The 25,235-nt window shown below is 40.3% G+C and overlaps 1 protein-coding gene across 4 annotated transcripts; it reads right to left on the bottom strand.

Moving 5' to 3' along the window:
- Window positions 1–228: 228 nt before the first annotated feature.
- Window positions 229–23,594, bottom strand: GGNBP2 (gametogenetin binding protein 2). 4 transcript variants are annotated; one of them, XM_059717734.1, is made up of 15 exons: window positions 23,495–23,594; window positions 23,245–23,382; window positions 17,049–17,129; window positions 15,253–15,506; window positions 13,870–13,968; window positions 9,917–10,042; window positions 9,709–9,822; window positions 7,664–7,867; window positions 6,416–6,590; window positions 3,654–3,848; window positions 2,944–3,094; window positions 2,632–2,757; window positions 2,387–2,535; window positions 1,590–1,838; window positions 229–891 (listed from the first exon to the last, which is right to left on the bottom strand). In XM_059717734.1, the coding sequence occupies exons 2-15, from the start codon at window positions 23,335–23,337 to the stop codon at window positions 688–690; spliced, it is 2,220 nt and encodes a 739-aa protein (XP_059573717.1). In that variant the 5' UTR covers window positions 23,338–23,382; window positions 23,495–23,594; the 3' UTR covers window positions 229–687. The 4 variants fall into 4 exon arrangements, with proteins under 4 accessions (XP_059573717.1, XP_059573716.1, XP_059573718.1 ...); XM_059717733.1 differs by having other exon boundaries at window positions 7,658–7,867; window positions 23,495–23,593; XM_059717735.1 differs by lacking the exon at window positions 9,917–10,042 and having other exon boundaries at window positions 7,658–7,867; window positions 23,495–23,593.
- Window positions 23,595–25,235: the final 1,641 nt, after the last annotated feature.

The raw sequence follows: 25,235 nt of genomic DNA, 5'->3' as shown, positions 1-25,235 counted from the left end.
TCTTAACTTTGTCACAACAGCCAGCTCATCAAGGATTTGTGATCTGCTGACTTGACTTCAAATACTGCACTGAAGTTAATTTGACTGGCAACTCTTTTTCATATGCTAGTTTGGCTATCAGAAAGCTACGAACTCACGAAAAGGTGCATCTGTCCCTCTGCGCTGAAAATAGCTGATCTGCTAACACTCGAGTCTAGTGTCATAGAAAGTAGAAACATGTAAGCCAACTTTTACTATGCATATTAATAAATATTCTTTATTTAAATTTTGCACATTGCGCTTTAACATATTACATCCAAAACATTTTGCAAATGGATGTCTACTTTGTAAAATCTTATATTCAGCTCATTGTCATTCTGTACAGAATTATAGGTACAACATTACTTTGCCACTAGGTTGCTTTTTTTTGTAAGTCTCACAGTAAGAGAAACATTTAATGAAAAGAGATGGCTTAAATTATAAGAGAGGCTTGCACAGCTACTCAACTAAAGATACAAGCCTGAAGAAAGATCAAAATTAATGAAAATCACCTCCACCAACCTCCCCAAAAAAAAACGAGAAAAAAAAAAAGAATCACATTGATTTAAGATAAAATTTTGCCATAAGTCACTAAATTAAGTTTTTGAAAGAGAAGGCGCAGTAGTCATCTCAAGGATTTCAATGAAAGACAGAGCTATTTTATTGTATTTAGTTCGCTCCAGCTGTTGTCAACCAACCACTACAAATGGGCCTCTTGCGATCATTTAAGCGGCAGTATTTATTAAATTTCTCCTTCAGATGCTGTCGGTATTGTTCTCTATTGCTGTAAAAAGACTTGTTGTTTGCCATAAATGACTGTATTTCGTCTTGTGAGATAAAGATTTCCTCATCAGAAGTGCATTCGGATTCATCCTACAAATGAAAAAAGGTAGTTAAAAACCTGACCACTGCTCTCCCTGTATAGGACTGCATATGCTGTGCAACTTTTCAAATTAGTGTCTTTGGTCCAGGAGTTTCATATATGTGACTAGCCATGTTCAAGGCATAGTTGCTTTGAACCAAAGATAACCTTGACATGATGAGAGCAAGACTTAACTAACTCACTTTACTTTGATTCATAATGTTATACCACCTTCAGCAGTGGACCCTGAAGCTAACTAGCTCTACATTTTGCTAGAGTTCTCTCCCATTTTCAAGTGACAGGTGATAATATGGAGCTTTGAGAATACAGGGATGCAAAGCAAGGAAGAAAACCTGCCTGAGAAGCAAGATCTGTGCTGGTACCCGCACTTAAGAGAATGGATAATGTACACATCTTCATTACAACACAGCCACTGTAACTATTATTCCACTGTCACAATTCTTACACATTCCTGAAAAACTGAAATTATATATATACACACTTCCTTTAAGGCTGCCTTCATCATCTCTCCACACCCAAATTGAAAACACAGACCACTGAAAAAGGTTTGACAAGCACCTTCTGTTGTCTTCACTGTACTAACTCTACACACTTATATTAGATACTAAATTCCCTATTCCTAGTGCCAACCCCAAAAGCTTTAGAAGTAGCATATAACATGCTTAAAATTAAAAAATATATAACTTACAAGGAGCTCAACTAAGCTCTTGGCACCTTTTCCAGACTCAGGAGCAGGTGCTGGTTCTGTAGGTTCTACAAACAGTGACATGTTTTTCCTGTGCTCAAACCAAGGCAATTGCTGCCCATTTTTTTCTGAGCTACAGCAGCTTTCAGCATGTGTGTCTTTGGTCTTGTCACGATGAAATTCTGTGCGCACGATATTTCCTGAGGACTCACGATTACCTGGATCTGTAATACAGCTTCCAAGTTTCTGAATCTAAGAGGTAAGACAATTTACAAAGAATTACTGGAAGTTTGGTCTCTTTGACCTGCAATACTGATTTGATATCAGATTGGGACATTAAGTTTGATACATTCAAGGAACAGTCTTGCGTCATTACAGTTCAACGAAGCACCACTTAGAAAGAAAATTTCAGTGCCTGACTAGAATAACTGGAAATCGGTGGATTTGCCATGCTAATTGTATGTCTTCCCTCAGGTACTACTGATAAAGGGACTATAAAAATAACTGGCTCATCAGAGGTGTCCCTCCCTTCCCTACAAGAGTTGAAGTATATGGTAAGGGGTAAAAGGCAGGAGGAAGAAATGAGATACAGACGTCCACAAGTAGTTGGCATAATCTTATCCAGGACTTTGTTTGAAATGGTTAATCATACTAATGTATGAATGAGAGGGGGGGACAGAAAGACCCATGCTACCTTGCTTACATCATTAGCTGCAAGTCAAGTTGTGAAAGCTGAAGTAATTGTATTACAAAAAACACATAATTAAGTTAGCATCCTAAAAAGACGCTGCTGTCCTTACGTGCTCGGTCTCACACTTCAAAGTTTTGCTTTTCTTTTTCTTCTTTTTGTTTTTGCCCTTTGTGTTCTCTTCAGAATTAGCCCAACACTCCACACAGCTATCCCCATCTTCCTCTTTCTCATCACAACGATGGACACACGAGTCATCACCTAAAAAAAAAAAAAAAAAGACAGTGCATGTCTCAGAGATCCACTTGCTAGGCTTTCAACTAGGACAATATGAACTTTAAGTCTGTGCTGACTTACCATTTTCATCATGGTTACAAATGCCTTCAGTGCAGGCTACATCTGAACCCTCCCGAGATCCCGTTTCACTGCCCTCCATGCTAGATGAATAGCCGCAATCACTACCATTACAATGCGGAGATAAACCTGGGATGACAGGAGAGGTTACTGTAAAATCGACAGTAGCAATTAAAAATCTTTTAGTTAGGCCTCTATAAACAAACAGCTCTTAAATTTAAAAAGTTGAAAGAATAAAGTTTGAATATTTGAAAATATCTTCCCCACAGGTTTTCCAGAATGAAGGATATGAAATTTAACAAACAAGACATATACCTTTCTTTATTTTTGGTGAACCCAACAGAGTGCCACTGCCAGGACAGGTGCATGAAGTGCTTTCATTGGTAACAATTACTTCTACACAACTGCTATTGTCTTCTGTGCTACCACAGGCTTTGCAACTATTTTCCATGAAGTCGGAATTCTCCTTTAAACAAAGTCAAGAAACAGTCAGAAAGTGTGAAAACACACGTCAGCAAATATTAGCCTTTGTCCTACTTTCCTACTTCTCCCACAAAAGAAGCTTTTCTTCACATACATGCATCTGCTATTTCTGCCCCTCCAAAAAGTATAAGTCCTGCTTTCCGCACCAGAACATACCCTACACTGGACCAGAGGATCCCACCCTGGTCCTCCCTACAACAGCTGGATTTACAACAGCACGTCTTGAAGCAACAGCAAACAGAGTAATCACAAAAAGCCATTATTGGCAGGACTTGTATTTTAGATGACTTCACTATCGCATACAGTTTGGATGACCGTAAACCTGAGTGGGCTTAATCGTAAACTATTCCTTTACAAGAAGGCAGACTTATTTCTAAAAGGTATCAAATTTTAGCAGCGAGACATTCCAAAAATTAGTTCCCACCCATAAAAAAAGTCAGGATCTCTGACGCAATAGGATGATGGGCAAAGCTATTCCCGTATTACTGAGAAAAGTTATTTAATGGCAGCAGAAAGGTAAGATACTGATCAGCAGCAATTACCTTCTCCTGATTTGTTTCTTTCTCTTCTGATGCTTGCAAAGGAGCAGGAATCTCACATACACACTTATTTTTCCGCCTGTTCTTCCTTTTTTGCCGTTTCTTCTCTTGTTTTAGTTCTCGTACCCTTTCTTCTTCTGAGAACTCTTCACAGAGTTGTTCCAGTCGACTAATACCCTGCACTTTTTCCACAGCCATCTATTCATAAAATTGGAAGTCTGTTTAGAGAAATTATCATCCCCTCCCAAAAAACAAAAATCAAGCTTTTCCATTTGTGTAAAATAAAAAGGGAAATAAAAAAGGCATATTAACAAACTGTTTCTCCAATGTTCCTGCCATGACTTAATTCTCTCTCAACACTTTACGGAAAAATGCATCAATTCAGGTTTAGATTTAGAATTTGGGAGAAGGCAGCTCCCTGAAGACTTGTGTATTAAAATGCATCAGTATAAACTGAAGTTCTTTCAAGAAACGTCAATTGAAAAAAAAAAAAAAAATCTTTAAGCTAAACCAGTGGTGCTCAAACTTTTTTCCCCAGTGGGCCAGATGGGCAGTGCCTGATCTATCCATGGGCCTGGTCTGGCCCATGATCCCAATCCAGCACCCAGGGCAGTGCAGTAGCCACCATCCAGATGCACAGATGCAGACAGTCCGGCCCCAACCCCGCCCCTTAGGGAAAGGGGGGCTTGGCCCCAAGAGAAGAAAGGAGGTATGGCCCAATCCTAACCCAGCCCTGCAGAGGGAAAAAGGAGTGTGGTCTGGCACTGACTGAGATGTGGGGAGAGGGGAAGGGCATGGCCTGGCCCAGCCCTGCTGTGGGAAGAAAGCATGGCTGAGCTCCAACGGGCCGTGTGGAGCTTGGGGTTTGGGAATCTGGTTGGGGGAAGGATGGCTATACTAATGGCCCCTGCTCTCCCACTGCCAAATTTCCTGACCCCTGGGGAGCCCCGCAGGCCAGATACAATGGCTCCGAAGGCCACATATGGCCCATGGACTGGAGGTTGAGCACCCAAGCTGAACTGTAGCACTAAAAAGCTGAAAGGCAGCAGACATAAGCAGTATTGAAACAAAATTAATCAGTATTCCTCGGTCAAAACAGCTTGTATACGATGAGTAAATAAAATTTCTGGCTTCCAACATTAAGGGTAGTTGCAATTATCATTAGAAGGGTAATGGTAGCTCATCATTGGGATATCTATCTGACATCAGATTATTTCACACTATATGGAAAGCTAAGAACATGACTTGCCTACATGGTTAGTTATAGTCACGTCATTCTGCATGAACGTATTCTGTTTGTAGCAAGACTGACAGTTTCTGGTTCTCCTTGGGGGCATCTACACGTGCACTTCAGTGCAGAGTTGATTGATTAGCTCCACAGTAAAGTGTTACAATCTACACATCTGCCCCTATTAGGTCAGAGCACACAAATTAACTGCTGCAAAGCACGTGTAGACAGTGACAGGGACTGGCTGGGGCACGAGGATGCTACAGTGCAGGGGCTGCCTGCCAGCTAGCGCCACACTGTAGCATCCTACTGTCCCAGGCAGCTCCTCTGCAGCACAGCAAGCCAGGGCAGAGCAGCTCCAGGCTGGCAGGCTGACCCCCCATTCCCCCCGACAGACAGGGATGCACCTCCCTGGCTCAATATGGTGCAGTCCCAGGCACACGTGTAAATGCTGCAGCTGGGAGCAATAAAGTCTGGTGTGAACTGTACCAGGAATTTATTCAGGCATACTAACTGCATGAGTAGATACACTCCTTATGTTAAATTGAAAGCAGTTTAAGCTAAACCAGAAGTGTTATGCTAGTTGGTCACTGTATATTCATACCCAGCCTTAAGTTCCCTTTATAGCCTGCACTTAGAACAAATACAGCAAGATTAAATTTTAGTAACTTTCACTAGTTTAATTGAAAACATACTTTAGCTTTCTCAAAAAAAATGTGTTACATTACAACCTGAAATCAGGATCTTCCTATTGCTGTGTTTTTTTAAACAACTCCATCAACAGGAAATTGGATGTGCAGTAATAAACTAATTTATAGACATTGGTTATTTGGCCTAAACTGATTTTTATCTCTTTCTCTTGATTTATTTTAAAATATTTTAGACACAAAGCAGTAATTAAAGAGTGGAGCTATTATGAAAGAAATCACATAATTTAAAAAGACAGAAATGATAAGGCTATTTCAATTAAACACTTGCTATTTTAGTACCAAAGGCATTGAAAGACGCATGAGATCCAAAGTGACTAAAAGTTAGGTCGGTCACTAGAAATGGAGGATTTTAAAGAAAGTTTCAAAGCATCTACTGAACACAGCTCAGTTTGAACATACACATTCCATCATAATGACAAATCAAAGACACATTCCCTATCTTTACTATACTTAAAGGTAAAATAAGGGAACTCCTGTTACCGCGTTTAACAATTGTGGTGTAGACAGAAATTCAGTCCGTCCTGCTGCCAATGTTAAAACTATGGAGAATCCATTCTACCGCAGCATTATATCAGAACATAAGGACTGGACTCGTTCTCTCCCACCATCCAGGAAATATTTCACATCATAATGGAAATGTACATCAGTGATGACGAATCAACACGTTTAGGAGTTATAATACTATTGTAGACAACAGAAGAGTTGAGCCACTGACCTAGGAAGTCCCTCCTAACCATATATACTCTTGTATTATATTAAAGTTTTCCTACATTAAACTCCAAGTTGCTCAGTCTTTACAAGAATTTAAAATAGCCACTGATTTTTACCTCAAAACTTTTGCGCAAAGCATCAACACCAAGGTAAAAAAGCATTTGCCATGTTTGTTCTTCAGCCCGTAGCTTTTGCCAAATTCGGTGCAGTCTTTCATAAAGATGAATACCCAGACAAGTCAAAACTTCTTCCTGGGCAATGTCTATTGTCTTTGCATGCCTTTCCCTTCGCCTAGAAGAATAAGGTTGCACAGAGTTGGTACAGAAGGTTACAAGTGACGTACCAATATCCAGAACACACAATATCAAATCATGTCAAACACTACTGTACATTCAAAGCAGCTGGATAGGTGAGTTTTTCAATAAACTGAAGAAACTTTTGCATAATCACACTATGTCTATCCAGTTTTGTACTGCTGCATGCAGATGCAAAATAGAAAGGACTACAACGAAAATATGAAGCTGCATCACCGCACTCATGACATGTTCATGTATGCACAGCATCTTAAGGGCCGCATGGTGCTCTCCGTTCTGAGGCTTTGGGGGAGTTATCCCACCAGTTCATGGCTGCTGGTGATGGAGGGGATTGCGGGACATGTCATACTTTTGAATGTTTAGGGGATCCAATCAAACAAGCTTCTGTTGGGGGGGGTTGTCTCTCTGGTTTGAGAGATGGTTTAGGAGACAAAGGGCATATGGAGGGGCATACCAATATGTGAGTTAGTTACCTTTCAACAAAGCAACTGTATCACTATTGTAACTTAACCAGTAAGAGTAAGTATTGTAACATGCTTGTTTCTCTCCCCAGTCAAAAGAAGAGGCGCAAGTAGTTCAAGTTCTGAACTGTACTGCCATTAGAACATGTTAGGATAACAACATCCAAAATCCAATTATCGAATGACAGAAGTTAAGTTCATATTTGAATTCTGGATTTTTATTTTTTTTTTTTTAACATATAAAATATTCAGTATGACTTGGGACTCCCTTTCTATTTCGCATACCTCTATCACCTTAATGGTGAAAGCAAGGCAGCCCTAATGAGTGAACAAACAAATTGCAAGGCATTTAACAGTTTCTTCCAGTCTTGTTTGTAAGTTGAGAAGTGCTTAAGTCAAGAGGCCATAATGAAATGTTCATTGTTTTGAAGCATTATCCAGAAGGTATACTTCAAATACAAATGTTTACATACAGAAGTCTATTATGCAGCAAGGAGGCAAAAAATACCACGTTGCAATATACACTCAACGATAAAAATAAAGAAGCAAAGCGCTAGATAGCCCACTCTAGCAAATTACATACTCATACCCTCCTGCGAACTCTGGTTCAGCTCGACCCAATAGATGTGCAATGAAATCCGTTTCGCAGCATACATGTATATGCCGTTCATGTGGACAGCAACGCAAACCCTCATAAAGTGCAGCACAATAGCCCTTTTCTTTGCTGCAGTCTAGCTCACCGATAAGAATATTGTATGCCCGAAGTACTTTATTTTTGCAGTCAGTGCAAAACCTGTATTTAAAAAAAAAAAAAGAAAAGAAAAGAAAAGAAAAGAAAAAAGAAAAAACAGCTGAGCGGAGAATTCTTATTGAAATAGAAATTTAGGGCACAGTTTAATCCAGTTTACAGCATACTCACGTAGTGATATAACAGTGCACATTACATTTATTCAACATGTACACCGTTAGATTTAAACCATTTCCAAAGACTGAACAATCAAATATTTACTTGGATAACATTCAAAGTTATTAATATATTATTAGGATGAATTCTAAAGTTCTGGATAAGAAACCTCATGCTTCAGGCATGAATCAAGCTTTAACGGGTTATGTTGGGAAGAAACTTCCCCAAAGACAGAATATTCCATAGCTATCCAACATTGGAATTTTTGAAGAAGTCAAGTCAGCTTGACGATTCCTATACCTTTATGACTCCTTTCTCACACAAAATATAGTTTAAAGTTACTAAGAACTGAATTACCTAGAATATACTGAAGTGAATGACCAGCTATAACAAACTGAATTCTTATTTTACATCTGTTGGATAACACGTGCATTTCTATTAAACATCCCTTGAGTAGGTTAGAATTTACCATGGTATAATGTACATACTGCATAATTTGATATTCAAGGAGGTTCTAAATATTCAAGTGTCTGCTACAATTATTCAAAGAATTTATGGTCCTAATCTGTGTTCTTGTTTCAGATTTTAAATTCTGTCAAGTCAGAAAGGGAGGTGAACATAAGTCAATCATATTTCAAGTGTTTAATTAATCAATTATTTTTCTTCTCCACATAATTTAGATTGATGCATTTGGACTGCTGGAATAATTTTTCAACTCCTCTGCATTTGCAGTTGCATTTTAGTGGGCATTCAAAATTGTTACACTGGGCACTTCCAGATGAGTGTACATCCAGGCAAGGCACACTGCTGCTACTTGTCCCTGGGGAATGCCCATGCCACGCACACTCTGGCATGTGGCAGGTTACCCCGGATAGGGTAGGGCAAGCCGGGATCTCCTGAGGTCAAACTCTCCCCCCCATGCAAAGTAGCAGTGCAAGAAACCCTGCATAAGTGGCATGTGGTACCATAGATGGATCCACGGCACCACATGCCGCACATCCGTGCTCGTACTCAGTGGCCACATCCAGATAAGTGCCTTATCTTTTTTCTAGGCAAAAGATCATGGTTCTAGAGGACAGTTAATCACACGCACATAAAAACCTAATTTAAAAAACCATTGACATGCGATTGCTACCCTAACATCACTCTTACTTCTATCATTATAGGTCTCCTTTTAAAATCATGCGTTTTACTGTAATCATGAGACCAAATAGGAATCCCAGTTAGAAGCCTGTTTTACATTTTGGAAGTAATACAGTACTTAAGTTCATTTAACTCTTCCCATATATAAGCCTCAAAGGGGGCTTCCAGCCATGGCAGCCTGCTTCTTGCTGATGCAAGGGGAGCCCAGGATCATGTATTAGATCCAATCGTGCCTTTACCTGAATGGGGCCTATATGTCATTTTTAGAAATGCACTGCTATAAAATTTAGCTTAGAACTATTAGTCTATAGTTTCATTAAAAATTAAATTCTGTCAATAAAACTGTACTTTTGGTTTCAGAGACGCATGAAAACTTTTCAAATCTGCGCAGACTCAACTGCTACAGAACACCACAAAACTGTGCTACATGAAACATAAAACTGAGAACTTTATAGACTTCTTTGCAGTCTACCCTTAACAGACTGAAATCAGTCAGATGTTGTGAGCTTTACATACTTCACTTTGTAAGAGAACTAAGTTTGCACTGTACAAAGTTGAGAACGCTGTTAGTTTGTTTTTTAACATACCTGTGTTTTCGTAGATATGTTTCTAATGTTTCTAAAAGACAACTAGAATCAATTAAAACTACTTCATCCCTGCATTCCTGGGACATGAGTTCCCACACATCCATCCAACAACCCCTAAAAAAAGAAAGAAGTGTATATTAGGTCTTTTATTTTTAACAATTAAACAAAAAAGCAAAGCAGTAGTGCTATTTTTCTTTAGTTGTTTTACCTGGCTGCTCCCTGGAAAGGTCCATAGTGGAATGTGATCTTACACTTGCTCTCCTTCCTGTTGTCTTCACTACTTTTCTTATCTGCACCTAATTTCTCTGTACTGAGTGTGCTACTGCTCCCTTCACTGCAGCACAGTATTAAAAGAGATTTATAGCTATGCAATGTCTACAATAAACTAAACATTCTCCTGCAACTTACTTTAGCAAAACACTACCAAGTTCACTAATTTTGTTCGAATTCTACATACGCCAAAATAGAAAGAAATACAAATCCAACTTCCACAAGAACTGATGGTTTTTGTCCTCTGCAGTCACAAAATTAGAATCATTATGACATCAAGTGAAAAATTAAGACTAAAGAACAAAAGTTTTTTTTTTCCCATTATTAAAATAGCTTTGGTAGGAAATATCTAAATTATCCACACACACAAACCCTATAGGGAATACAGCCTAAATGATTTTTTAACTTTATCATCTCAAACAATCTACATTTGCCAAAATGGTTCTTTGTTGTACAACTTCACGAACTTTTTGAAACAGCAACTGGCATTTTTATCAGGGCTTTTCTATACACCAAACTTTTCCAAAGTGGTTAGCTTTTCAGGAGACCTGTTTCTGTTTAAGCTCTCAAATGAACATTTATAGACAATGCTAAATTGGACAAAGCACTCTCATTCCAGAATAAGTTTATCCATGCAGGGGGGAGACAGCACCAAAATAATCCAAAATAGCTACTCTAGTGAAGTATAGACAGGCCCCCAAGACTAGCAACCGTATTAGTTATTTTTCAACCCCCAAAAAGAAGGGTGTCATTATAGGCTCAAGACTATTTGTCAGTCAAAAGACACACACATACTGATTACCTGTCATTATAGAATACAAGAAAACAGATACCAAATTTATGTTGTACATGTAATATGCATGAGGAATAGCAGTGATTATTTAAAGCTAAAGCTTCTTGCAAATGAGAACGAAATTTCCCTATATATCATTCACAAACATTTATTCTGAAAAAGCAAGGAAGTTTTGCTTCACCCCTTTCTGAGTAGTCCAATATATTTTCTTCCATTCAGACAAGCAAGTTTAGCTGTATCAGTTTGAGTATTAATGCCACCTAATTGCTTTTGTGGTTCAAGCCCCGCGTATAAGAGTAACCTGAGCATAGGACAGAGTTGGATGCTTCAATTTAGATATTATATATATTTTCTACACATGCAATATTAACCTGCAAGTTTTTAGAGTGCTAGAGAGATTTACTTCAACTGATTTACTCCAATGTGTAACAAAAGTGGGTGTACCAAATTTCTCTTTTAATTACTGTAAACAAATGATATTATTCAGGCCCCGAACGGAGTGCCATTATCTGCAATTGCAGAGACAGCCTAACCACCTGCTATGCATTTTATCTGGCCTTTTGGTGAATGGACATAAGCAAGAAAAATATTGACTTTGTGGAGAAAAATGCATCCTATAATATGAAACCTATGATCAGGCTCTAACAGGTTGTTTACCATGCTAGAGGCAGAATACAAGTAAAACTGGCAAAGATCCAATAGATTTCAACCAAGGATAGTCTACTGACATTTCAGATCTTGTCTATAAAACCAGTATAAAGAGCAGGCAAGTTATAGTTTGATTTGTATGAGATGTTTTAAAAATACAAGATAATCCCCACCCTGAAGAAACTGCAATCTAAACAGGCAAGACAACGGCTATGGGAAAAAGATTCAACTTCAAAGTACAGCAGTGTTAATCTGCAATTGTCACGCAACTTCCATGATTGTTTTTAGTTTGTTGTTTATTCTGGTTTTTTAATTCTTGACGACTAAAACTAGCCATACAGAATGCCAATATCTAGCAAACATCCCTGTGTGAAAAGGATTAACTATTTAATTGGATACTAGCAGCTGTGGTTGTCTTAACAAAAAAGCACTAATGCAGGTAAGAACAGTGACAAGGATCAGAGAGACTAAATTAGGCCTAAGCGGGAGCATCTACATGTGCAATTAGCACAACTCAATAAATTCTGTTGCAGTTCGTGCTAGAGTCAGCTGCTCCCCGGCACAGCATCTGCACGTGCATCCAGAACCGCAGCAGTTTGAGCTGGGGCAGAGCAGCCACGGGCTGGCAGGAGGCCAGGGTGATCAGCCCCAGGTTCCAAGTGGCAGCATCAAGGCTGGCTGGGGCGCGAGGGTGCTACAGTGCTGGGCTAGGTGGCAGGCAGCCCCCGCACTGGAGCACACTTGTGCCCTGCCCTGGTTACAGTCTACATGTATGTCCTTTGCTGTAGTGATAGTACTGTCCCCGACAGTACTACTCTACAGCAGAATGAGTTAATTTACTGCTCTCTAATATGGGTGCATGTATAGACTGTGTCGCTTTACTACAGAGAGCTAATTAGTCAACTGCAGCACGGTGCATGCGTAAATCCACGCACTGTTTTATTACAGAAAATCTCTTTCAAGTCAGAGTAAAAACAGCTAACAGAGTGGAGGCACTGTGACAGTTTAATGAGCAGAACACATCACCCTATTTAAATCTGAAATCAGAGTGGTTAAGAGCAGAAGCACAACAGGAATACAGAATTTGGCACCCCAAATCTTGGAAGTTATTGGGAGGAAAGCACAAGGGGAGGGAGGGAAGAATAATTGGAATAACTCCTGCTCTGCACGTTTCTATTCCCAGGTCTTGAAAATTTCATCCTGCACAACAAGAAACCTCACTCAAAGATGTATCAAACCTCACTGAACTAAACTGTCTATTGCTTTAAACAAGCACTAGATTCAAGAAGAAGCTTCTCAACAGCACAAGGGTAGCTGACAACAGTTGTAAGATGGTTAATACTGTAAAGCAGTTAGCTATTTACACATATACACTATTTAGTTAACTCTTGACATGCAGTAGTGCTAGGAGGCCCAAAAGGTTGGTCCCATTTTAAAAGAGTTATACAACAGCTCTGACTCCAAAAATGTCAGAAACATAAAATGATAAATCCACCTTCACAGTTCAGAGGTCACAATTTTGAGAAAATTGTCCAACAAGACACATCCTCACGAGACGGACAAAGCCAGAAGTGAAAAGAATGTCAGAATAACTTTTCTGTCAAAAATTTTAAAAATAAACAATCAAACTCGCACACCTCTTACCATGCCCCATTATGAAGCAGCTTTTCAAGTAATCGTGTGCAAGTTTTAGGATGTACATGCACTAGTTAGTTTTTCCTACAAATACTCGCCAAATCTTTAAAATCAAATTTATTTGGTTTCAAATGAATACTGAGCCAAAATAACACTGCAATTACTTCAATCTTGATGCAAACCAAAAGAAACAAATATACCAGTAACAACACAAAATGGCAAGAAGTTTTGCTGTTTGAACCTTTTGCCATGTTCTTTTAAAAAAAGCCAACTATTCATGATTACTGGTTATCTAATTACATTTAAGAATACTTGGATTAAAACATCTGCTACTAAAATCCATCCATTCTGGTCAGTTAAACAATAAAAAACCCAAGTTATACTCACGCTTTTAAAAGCTGGCCCTCTGAACATGATTATATATAATATGTATCATCCAAGATTTCTCAGAAAACTTAAGGTTTTTCAGATCAGGTTTTTCTGAAGAGATTTCTACTACCAATTTTAGAAGTAAGCTCACAGCTATGACATGAGTTGTTAAAAATGGTCTTCAAAAAGAGTTTTAAAGCTTTAAAATATTACTCGTCAAAGATTGCTAGGCCAATAATAATGCATACACCATTTAATACTGCATAGTGTTCCTTTCCATCTCTATGCCTTTAACATAAAGATAAGCAGTGTATTGAAAATACAATTTCTCTTCATGCTAGCAAATTGACTTTTTGTACTTGTAAGTCCATTCCCTGAATATTTTTAAATGTCAATGTACACAGGACAACTTTTACTGACATCATACCCTCGTTCGTGCAACTTACCCCAAAGGTTTTGGTTTGTGTGTGTCTAGGGAGTGCAATTGACATCTCTTGTTCTTCTTGCTTTTGGGAATTGCATCTATCATGTCATTCAATTTGGACCTATGTAAAAAAAAAAATTCACAAACTGCCTTTAATATTAAAATTACATTTTTCCAACAATGCTCACAAGATTACTCAACGGACGCATAATGTTTCAACAATTACCAGAGAAACAAATATTCTGTACAGATTTACAAACTCCAAGCTCTTCTTCCTGCCTCTATTTTTGCCTTTGACTATACAAAGTCTCTTTTCAATAGCTCAGGTGAATTAAAAAACCAGTGAATCTTTCTAAAAAGCAAAGCAAGTCAGTCTCAGTGTCATGTGCCAGAGTAGCCCCTAGCTTTTAAGGGTAGCAGACACAGAAGGCATGTCCCCATGAACAGGCATTTCCCCAGGGACAACTAGCAGAAGCACATATTTGCTCCTGCACATGCACTCTGGGGTGTGGCAGACTGCCCCGGGTGAGATAGGGGAGGCTAGAGCCAGCACCTGGGCTGGCCACAGCCTAACCTGGGGTCCTGGGGGCCTCCCGTGGCTGCTATGGTGCTGATCCAAGCATGCGGAGCCTGGCTGGCAGCTGGAGCATGGCTCAAGCCACCCAGCTTATGGGCAGTGCACACTGCAGCCATGTGCACTGCCAAACTTTTTTTTTTTTTTTTTGCTGCTGTTTTGTTTGGAGCAGGGGGGTTGTTTTGTGTTGGGTTTTGTTTTTTTTTACACCAGGATCTCCTAGTGTTAAAAAAAAAAAAAACCCCAAAAAACAACTGCTGCGCTGCAAATTAGGAATACAGCAAACAAGTGAATGTGCTGTTTGCAGCGTGGGAGACGGGTTTGCAGCATGGCAAACTACACGTGCGTGCTTGTGGGGCTGCACTCAGAAGGTTTAAATCTGCATCCTCTCCATTACTAAAGGGCACTGGTCTGCCCAATTTACTGTACTGCAAGAGCAAGACACAGAAATCTTTTTCTTTTGATGTTTACAATCTGGAGGGGAAAAAAATCTTCCTCTAAACATGCCTGCTAAAACTACACATATAATTATTTAGCACCAAACAGCTAAGAACCTAAATATTAACCCTCAATCTCCTTCAACTGGAAAGAACAAATGCAACTGGCCATGAAGGAATAATTAGATCACACAATTTTCAATTTAGCCCTACTCAAAAAAACAAAACCAAAAAACCCCCAAACCAAGTAGTATCTGATCAAAGTGCCAATAACACTTCAGTATTTACACCAAGAAAACTAGGCAGAGAGGTTAGCTTTCTCCTTTCAGGAGTGGGGCAAGGAAAGAACAACTTGAGCAGCTGTGTTTTCATATACCAAACAGGAGTTACTTACCCATGCACATAAAATAAAGTGTAAAGCTTCTTTGCATCCGTCATGCAGCTTCGAGTTACAGAAAGGACACCCTTTGGGCCAACGGTTAGGGGCTCAAGAGCTGGATTTCCAGACTCAACAAGCTGGGAAAACAGACGTTCCACACTACGACGACAGCCGACACATGGGACAAGCTGCGAAAGTGCACTCAGGACTTCACGCGATGTCACCATCATGGCAATATTTAGATCTTGCTGTTTAAGCATACTATGTCGCTGAGAGAGAGAGAGAGAGAACGCAATTAAAATCTCTAAAGGGTTGATTTTTAAACATAGGTTTTCATGTTGTCAGCATTTTACTATCTACTAAAGGTATTTTGTAAGGATCTGCAGGGTTTAAGCTTTTGGGTCATTAGTTCACTACTGATGAGATAATTATTTGCGGCAAAAAACCCATGTAAGCCTGGAGCCAACACAGGAAGAAAAGTATTCCTGCTTTTATCATAGGAGGAACTTCTGTTACCATCAATACTATTTTGAGCCTTAGAGTCCAGCCTCACAAAAAAGAAAGCAGTCTTATTCTCCAGTCCTTTCCCTATTCCACTTTACCAGAAAATGCTGTTATTCCAGGATGACAACTCTGAAGTGCCTTTACTACCAAGGAGAGACAGGCTCCTCCATTCAAACATAAGGAAAGGACAGGAACAGCCTGGACTGGCAAGGTCTGTCTCGGTGCAGAACTATTATCAGCCCAGAAACAGCAAAAATAACTCTCTCTGACAAGTCATAATTTACTGCATTTATACAAGTCTTAACACACCAGGCAAATATTCAATGGCCCTGCATAACCAGGACAGGGAAAGTGAAAACAACCTAAAAATATGGTGTCATAGCACAAACTGATGTAAAGAAAAGACAGTATTTTAATTTTTCAGTTTTAACAGTCATGTATTACTTCCTTAAAATGATGCTTAAAATACTGGAGATAATTAAAATACTGACTTAAATTGACTTCTTTTACTGTGTCAGGGATAGATAATCTGACAATGATGGCAAGTTGTAACAACCGTTCGCTTCCCTGTAGTTGACTAACAGCACTAAAAGCTAGCAGATGCTCATGTTGGAGTTCTCTGCCATTATCCTGCAGAGAAATGCTTTATATGCAGCATCCGTATCTGAAATGCAGCAGTTAATACTACATTACAAAAATGCAAGCAGCCAATGCTGACAGCTCTAGCCTAAAGGAGATAAAAGAAAGTGGGCACAACAGAAATATACCACTTTGCTAGCATAGAGTTTCCCACACCAGGAATTGTGGGAACCGCAAATCTGTCTTTTAGTATCCCACTAGCAACCAAGGTATAAATGAATGCTGTCACTCCTGTTTTGGGAGTACGTCAGAGGTATTTGATGTTCTGCAGTGACAAATTTCTATTTCAGTACATACAGTACAGCATTCCCAAATCCAAATAATGGATCAAAATACAACTAGGAATTCTGGTTTCTGTATGAAGTACAGTTACACTGGCATTGACCGGCAGATGCCAATTTGCTGGAAGTTTTCAGTTTTAAATACCACAGAACTACATCCTGATAAAGACAATAATGTACAGGAGCACCAACTGCAAGGGAATGGAACAAAATGCATCTTCTGGTGCTGGTGCATAAGAGGCATTTCACTACATATTTAATGTAACAGCAAACATTTACAAAGTGGTACATAAAACTTTAAAAGTCAGTCAAGTAATCACAGACTGTGAAGTCTGATGCACAGATTTTTGTTTTAACTGGCAGGCAATTAAAATCTTCATGGTTTACCTGAATGAACTGCTTTAATTGTGCACTATTATTCTGATGTCCATCAAGGTTTAGCACGTTATCAGGAAATTCCATCACCATCTAAACAAGACAAAAATAATTTTTCAAAAAATATGTAGCCAAACAAACAAATGCAGAATTTATTATTCTTCCTTTGAAAAGATACAGGTACAGATGTCTAGTGAATCCACTTTAATTCTTCCAGTACTGTAATGCGAAAAGAAAGTACTCCATTTAGTGGTATTAAAAACTGTCGAAGCTTTCACTCTGTCTTCATGTTCTAGACACACTTTCAACCTGGCAATTCCTAAAGGGCCATTTTAGATGAACAAAAAAAAATTCCTAGCTGAGACAGCAATATTTTATATTACTAATATGATATTCAATATTTGAAGCACTACTTTAATTAAAAAGAAGTTATATTATTTTAGGCATTAGGATACAAGTTGATCCAACAGCTTAACTACAACTATAAAGTTACAGAAGAGCAGTCACACATCTATGACAGTTTAATGACTTCCGAGTCTACTGCTGCAGTGTTCATTTAAGAATATATTAAAAGTAACAAGATACTCCAAGGTAGACATGATTTTGTACGACTACAGCTGCAGTTCTCAAGTAATTCCTAGCTCTGTTGGCTCACGCTTTTACTACATGATTACTGATGCAACATTTCATATTTTTGCCCTCCATGGTAAAACTTAAATAAGCGACAAGATTAGGAAAAAGTAAGGTACTCACTTAGGCTGCAATTTGTTAATAGATAACCACATAATTTTGGGATTTCAAAATGAGAAGCACTACATTTTTTTGGAAGCCAAAATGCCAGTAAAAGCTACTCTTATTTGCAAAGTTCAAGTTCCCTCATACTTTAGAGCCAATTATTAGTGCATCACATTCACGGAGTCTGTGTAAGCAGCCTCTCTGTTCTAGTCTGACACAATAAAAAAAAAATATTAATTTTTACCAGATGTACCCAGACTAAACAAGTATTCCTTCCTACATTCCTCTTTCACTAGTGTTCAAATTGCTTGGTCCATCTTTGCCCCTGGACATGAGAACTGGACTCCCTCATGGCTACACCTAAGGTAGAGTCTCTTTTTACAGCTCCTCCACTATTTATGGTAATCAGCATGGATAACAGAAGATGCAGAGGAAACTGGACTAAAAATCTTTTACAGTGTATCCACATTTTATGTACCTTTAATTTACTTACATAGATAGCTGATCAAATCACTACTAGAACTAATTTGCTCCATCCTAGTACTCAAGTACTGCAATTTCATTTATCAACCCTGCTCCATACCAACCTAGCTAGGCTTTTTAACTGATCCTGAAACTGACTTCACATGTATGCACAAGTATGACCAGAGTCCCATTGAGGTCAGTGAGGATCAGCTTATTTAAAATCTCTCTACAGGATCAGGTCAGTTCAAATTTGGCTAAAAACTGGTTTTCACTGTACATGGGCTTTTACAAAAGGGCCAAATCCGAGAAAAATGTTCAGTTCAAAGTTTCCCTTGGATAATTGGCAAGTATCTTTCTGTTCTGACTTCAAACTGCACCATATGAAGAGAGTGACTGTATGCAAAAGTCTTAATTGATTTATACTGTCCAAGTGGAGAAATGCAGAGTAAGCCAGTGTAAATAAAACGTATTTTTTAAACTTAGTTTTAGTCACCTAAGGTGTGAAGAAAATATGCTGCAACAAACTGCTATTGTTAAATCTTCTTTCAATAAGATTGCCAGCTAAGCTGGCACCATGACAACTGTTTTAATATTAAAGTAGTTTGCTTCCATTTTCCTCCTCCTCACCACTTCTTTTGCACCCTTTCTTCAACTGGCTGGAGAGGAGAGGAGCAATCTCCTGAGACTCTTATTTCACTCTCTGCTTCCCTCACAATCACCGAAACAAACTCCAGAGAGCGATGAAGCATTTTCCTTCAGCCAGTCAATACTGCTCCTTCAGCTGGCCAGAGGTCACTTCAGAATGATACTTTCTAGGCTTGGAGAGCAGAGTTTAAGGTAATGAACTTTGTCCCAATCCTATATGCACTAGCACTGGAGCACTAATGGAGTTCTGCTCCTTGTGGATGTGTTTTCTCTCTATTTATAGTTTATGCTTTTTTGGCTCCTTCCTTATCCATTTCTCTTGGCTTCTCCTTCTAGGACCCATAACACATTATGAATTTTTTGTTGGTGCAGGATTATGTGAAGAAAACATTCAGTGTGCGTTTGTGTTGTATCTGTCCAACAGGATGACATCGCTGAAGCCTTTAAGTGCTACTCAAATTTTAAAAAGCCACCATTCCCTATGTCTTCTGCAAGTCATTGCCACGTGGAGCGTAGGATCATGCTGCTTGTGTTGGTTTCAGGATACTCCTGGGGAATGCTAATCTTGTCCATGGTGATCTGGTGCTCCTGCTGGGCACAGGCTATACGCAAGAGTGACAGCAAGATAATCCACCACTAGAAAAAGAGGGAATTGTACTCATCACCCTCCTTTCATATTTCCAACCCTTTATTGAAAGACGCCTTCTAGCACTTCTGTACAGTACAGCGAAACTCTTAGGGATCAAGTCAATTCAGGCCGCTGTCAGATGAAGTTCTACGAACAGGAATAATGGTTAGCACTCACCCCCTGAAGTGAGAATATAAGTAACCCTGACCCAGAGGTCACATAGGCTACTTCCTGTTATTTTCAGAAACCTAAATAGTTAAATGTTCAGCAGTTTCCATTTGGAAGGGTCAAAATAAGAACATGTAAAGCTAGTGTATTTTTTTTTCCTTTAAAAGGAGTGACATGTTATTCTAGCTATGCAATTTTTTTTTTTACACCTTTTTATTCCAAAAAAAAAAAAAAATGCAACAAGTTTCAGAGAATTCTATTTCAGACACACACATACTAATTTGGGGCCACCAACTCCTTCCTTCTAGATTAAATAATTTACACACCAGCCTGATTATATCAGTCAATAAGCACCTGGAACGTTCTTATTTTGTCTCTTTAAAATAAAAAAGTTAGTATTACACCTAAGCTTGGCAGACAACTACAGAACTGTCAAGACTTTAGGATTTTAAGAATCGTAGATAAATCTGGGAGGAAGGCAAAAAACCCGGAGTCCATTCAACTCCTATCTCTGTAGCTCTGTTAAAGGGAAGCTTCCACTGTACCTAGAAACAAGCATCTTATAATTCAATAGTGGGAACAGCATAAAAACCTGACCCAGAGCAATCCTCTTTATGTGGAGAATGACTTGCACTTATACAAACATTTTTCAGCCAAACGGATCAAAAGCAGTTTACACCTATATATAGGAACCTGTTTACTCATAACTGTAGCCCACCTTTAGCATAAAAGTACATCGACACTTTAACATCACAAACACCTAGACATGTAGAACAAGACTCAGGCCAACTAAAAATCAGGAGGAATTTTAGATCTGTAGAATTTAAAGTGACCCATACTGCAGCTTAGCTAGAACAGTAAGACTCCTGCACATGCAAGAGAGGTTTGCATTTGTACGTGCACATAATAAGACCATGCTAGTCTTCTGCTGACACACTGCCAATAAATATTTTTTCTCTGTACAGATCTTAAAATAATACAATGAGAAAACAATGCATCTGAAATGTCATCAGCAATATCTACATGCTACTGGGTTTTAAGTTAACTAACCACTCACGGAAAAAGAAAAAAAAAATAAAAATCAGACCATCTTTAAACATCTCAATGCAAACTTGTACTGTGCGCGCAATAAAAGTAGTAGGATAAAGAAGAAGAAAATGGTAGACACATAATCAATTTATGTGACTCTCCTTTTGCAATACTGTATGGTGTTCTGGTCCCTGTACTAAAAAAAAAAAAGAGAGGACAGGTAGCAAAAATGATTGGAGGCAAGAAGAGACTGGAAAGAGCAAAATGTTTAGTTCTCAGGCATGTCAAGAAAATGCATAAAATAAAGAATAGCCAAAAATCCATAAAATCAGTGTCTTGTCCACCCTCTCATAATAAGAAGAAAGGGTGGAAACAGAGAGAAAGACAGAGGGTGGAAAGATTATTAATGGAAACAGAGAAATGTAAAGTGGATAAATTTTACACAATGCACAATTAACAGCACTTGCTGTCACAAGGCCAATAGCTTAACACGCACAAAAGATTCAGGCATTTATACAGATATTTTCACAATCTTATTCTACTGGATAGAGGAATTAATACATTAGGAATAAACCATAGTATGTTTTACAGCTACAGACAAACCCCAAGGGGCAAAAATTAGGAAAAACACCAGTGGCTCCACCCAGGCCTGAGCCCTAGGCTTCAAATCCTTCATGATTTTCTACTATGGGGTTCCTTGCACCTTCCTCCAAAGCATCCCTTACAAAATAAGAGAAAGAGACCTAGATGACACTGTCCCCAGATCCAGGGATGTATTTGGCAGCTGTGTTGGTCTGAGATTAAAAGAAATGCAAAACTCTTGGTCCACAGATGATACCTTTTATTAGACCAACTAAGAAATCACAAAAAAGAAATATCTTTTTCTGCAAGCTGTTGAGCACACACGCCCTTACATCTGTGCATCTCAAACAACATACAAAAAAAAATCCAACCGATATCCATTTTGCCACATCAAGCAGCATGAAAATTGCACACTTTACACTAGTGGCACAGCGCACTAAAGGGACAAGGCAACCAAATGGCTAAGAGTGTTTTGGTGAAGAATTTACCTTGTGTCGCTATGTCTTTAACCCACCTGGTCCAAAACCCAGCCCGACCACTACCTCTCTCAATTATTTTAGAAGGTACATTATAAGTGAATATATTGTTAAATTAAAGTAATTAACCCAACCCGACCACCACCTCTCTCAATTGTTTAACGATATATTCATTTATAACGTACGTTCTAAAATTATTTTAAAACATACGTTACGAACAAATATATTGTTAAGTTAAGGTAGCAAACACAACCCGACCACAGGCTCTCACAATTATTTTAAAACATATCCTATGAACGAATACATTGTCAAATTAAAGTAGTGAACCCAACCTGACCAGAACCTTTCTTGATTCTTTGAGAACGCCTGTTATAAGTGAATATATCATTAAATTAATAAACCCAACCTGACCACAACCTCCCTCGATTATTTTAGAATGAATATATCGTTAAATTAAAAGTAGTGAACCCAGCCTGACCACCACCTCTCTCGATTTGTTGAGAACGCAGATTATAAACGAACACATCATTCAATGAAAAGTATCCAGGTTGTAGCCATATCGGTCTAGAGGAAAAAGGCTCGCAGTTGAGACAACACCTTGCATTAGACCAACAAGATTTTTTGCAAAAAAACCCTCTTTAAAGATTTTTTCCTATTCTTCTTGCAAAAAAAAAAAACTCTTTATTTTTTCAAAATTCTTTTTGCAAAAAAAACCTCTTTAAAATTAAAGATTTGTCCTATTCTTTTTGCAAAAAGCCTTTAATTAAAGACTTTTTCTAAATTCTTTTTGCAAAAAACCTCTTTAAAATTAAAGATTTGTCCTATTCTTTTTGCAAAAGGCCTTTAAAGATTTTTCCTATTCTTTCTGCAAAAAAAAACCTCTTTAAAGATTGTTCCTGTTCTTTCTGCAAAAAAACATTAATTAAAGACTGTTTAAAAATTCTTTTTGCAAAAAACCTCTTTAATTTAAAGACCTGTTCTACTCTTTTTACAAAAAAAAACCTCTATTTTTTAAATTCTTTTTGCAAAAAACCTAATTAAAGATTTTTTTTTTTTTTTTTTTTAATTCTTTTTGCAAAAAACCTGGCCGGTCTAATCAACATCATCTCTAGAATTTGGGAGGGGGGAGGGGGGGGGGTTTGGCAAAACCCGTGTCAGTCGAATAAGAACGATCCTCCCTAGGACTGTCATTAATTAGAAGTCATTTCCACGGGGACAGACGCCCCCCCGCCGTACCGGGGAGCCCGGGGCTGCTTGTTGCAAGCAGGGCCCCAAAGCAGAGCCCGGAGGGGAAGGAGGAAGTCCCTGACATGTTGGTTTTTGGGGGGAGGGAAGCACCCAGGCCAGGGCTGGTCTCGTCGCAGACATGTTATGGGGGGGGGGGTAGGTGAGGCGGAGCAGGGGGCGAGGCGAGCCCCGGCCGCGCGGGGAGGCAGGGAGGGAGGGAGGGAGGGAGGCAGGCGGGCGGCCCAGCGCTCACCGTGAGGGTGTCGTCGATGTAGAGGGGGATCTGCCTCTTCTCGAAGGGGAACTCCTCCTCGCCGTCCCTGCACACGGCCACCAGCCGCGCCATCGCCGCTGCCTCCGCCGCTGCCGCTTCCTCCCCGCGTCCGTCCGCCTGCCAACGGCCAAACCGGGAGGTCAACACCCGCTCGGCCCCGCCCCCCGCCGCCGCCGCCCCGCCCCCGCGGCCGTTACGCTCGGGCGGGCCCGCGCCCCGCGGCCTTTACCGGCTCCCTCGCGGCCTCGGCGCGCTGACAGGCGGGCGGGCGGGCGGACACCGCGGGCCTCGGCGGCGGCGTCGTCTCCTCACGGCCGCCCCTCCCTGCAGGCCGCGGCCCCGCCCCTCTCGCGAGAGCACGGCCGCTCCGCCCCCTTCCCCTCCCCGCGCGGGGGCGGGGCCTCCCTCAGGGCACGGCGCGGACACGCCCACGTGGCCTCCGCAACGCCGCCCAGGAGGGGGACAGACCGCCCCCATTGCGTAACCCCTCAATTGCACACCCCACCACTGCAGGAGCCCCCAATTGCACACACACCCCCATTGCATGAACCCCCAATTGCACACCCCACCACTGCAGGAGCCCCCAATTGCACGCCCCCATTGCATGAACCCTCAATTGCACACCCCACCACTGCATGGCCCCCCAATTGCACACACACCCCCATTGCATGAACCCCCAATTGCACACCCCCATTGCATAAACCCCCAATTGCACATCCCACCACTGCATGGCCCCCCAATTGCACACACACACCCATTGCATAACCCCCCAAATGCACACCCCACCACTTCAGGAGCCCCCAATTGCACGCCCCCATTGCATGAACCCCCAATTGCACACCCCCATTGCATAACCCCTCAATTGCACACCCCACCACTGCATGGCCCCCCAATTGCACACACACCCCCATTGCATGAACCCCCAATTGCACACCCTCATTGCATAAACCCCCAATTGCACACCCCACCACTGCTGAACCCCCAATTGCACACCCAACCCCCATTGCATGGCCTTCAATTGCACACCCCCATTGCATGAACCCCCAATTGTACACCCGCCCCCATTGCATGGGCCCATAAAGTGGGGGGAAACCTGGCCTGGTCCCAAACAGCTCATTTTTTAATATCAATGATATCATTTTTAAACAGGTGGAGTCGTGCTGAGATCATGTTTAAGTTTGGTGAACTTCAACTGAGGTAACGCCTTCCCTTAAAACAGGGCCGCAAGACCCCCCCAGCCAAAAAAAAACCCATCCCTCTTCACTTATCTGGCACTTCAAAGGTACGAGACCCTCCCTCCAAGGGGAAAAGAAAAAGAAATCTGAAAAAGGATGAGAGGAAAGAGAGACGGAGAGCTGGGAGTTAAAAAGCATTTGTATGTAACTGCTGATCAAAGTAGAGATGGTGAAAAGGGACTCCGGGGTAGTGATTAGACTCTGAGAGCAAAAACTCGGCTTAATCCCTTGCTCTGACACCTGCTTATAGTGAAAGTGGACAAATCTAACATTGCTTTAACCTCGTTTGCACCAGAAATACGCTATTGCTGCAGATCAGCTCTAGTCAGTACAGCTGCGCTGGAGCTGTGTGTGGCTGGACTGCAAACGGTGGCAGGAGAAAAAACACCTTAAACACCATTTCAGAAACAGTAGCTAAAATTTACACACGGGATGCCCAACACAAAGATTACAATGCAACCTCACAGTCTCATACCTTGGTTAACAAGGCTCCGTGTACATTGGCCTAAGTTTCCTTGCAGGGGCTCTGGAGTTCGCAGCACTCGGGTGCAGCAGACTGAAAATCCTGTGGTAATTTAATTTAAATAGGGAGAAAAAAAAACAACCCAGACTTTCATTAGCTAAATATGAAAATGATGCAACTGGTACGGTATCTTTCATATTACTTCTATTATAGTCACTGCCTGTGACAGTGGTAGGGGCCATTAAATAAAGGGATTTTCATGTGTGTTGATT

This window comes from Alligator mississippiensis, chromosome 14 (genome assembly GCF_030867095.1).
Source record: "Alligator mississippiensis isolate rAllMis1 chromosome 14, rAllMis1, whole genome shotgun sequence".
In the NCBI taxonomy this organism is placed as follows: domain Eukaryota; kingdom Metazoa; phylum Chordata; order Crocodylia; family Alligatoridae; genus Alligator; species Alligator mississippiensis.
The sequence above is the reverse complement of the archived record's forward strand: the minus strand, read 5'-3'. Positions and strand labels throughout refer to the sequence as shown.

Coding starts and splice junctions, on each gene's coding strand:
- GGNBP2 (XM_059717733.1), bottom strand. CDS start 23,337: ATGGCGCGGCTGGTGGCCGTGTGCAGGGACGGCGAGGAGGAGTTCCCC. Junction 13,969..15,252: donor ACTTTATTTTATGTGCATGG/GTAAGTAACTCC, acceptor TTTTTTACATAG/GTCCAAATTGAATGACATGA. Junction 892..1,589: donor AGAGCTTAGTTGAGCTCCTT/GTAAGTTATATA, acceptor TTTCATTTGTAG/GATGAATCCGAATGCACTTC.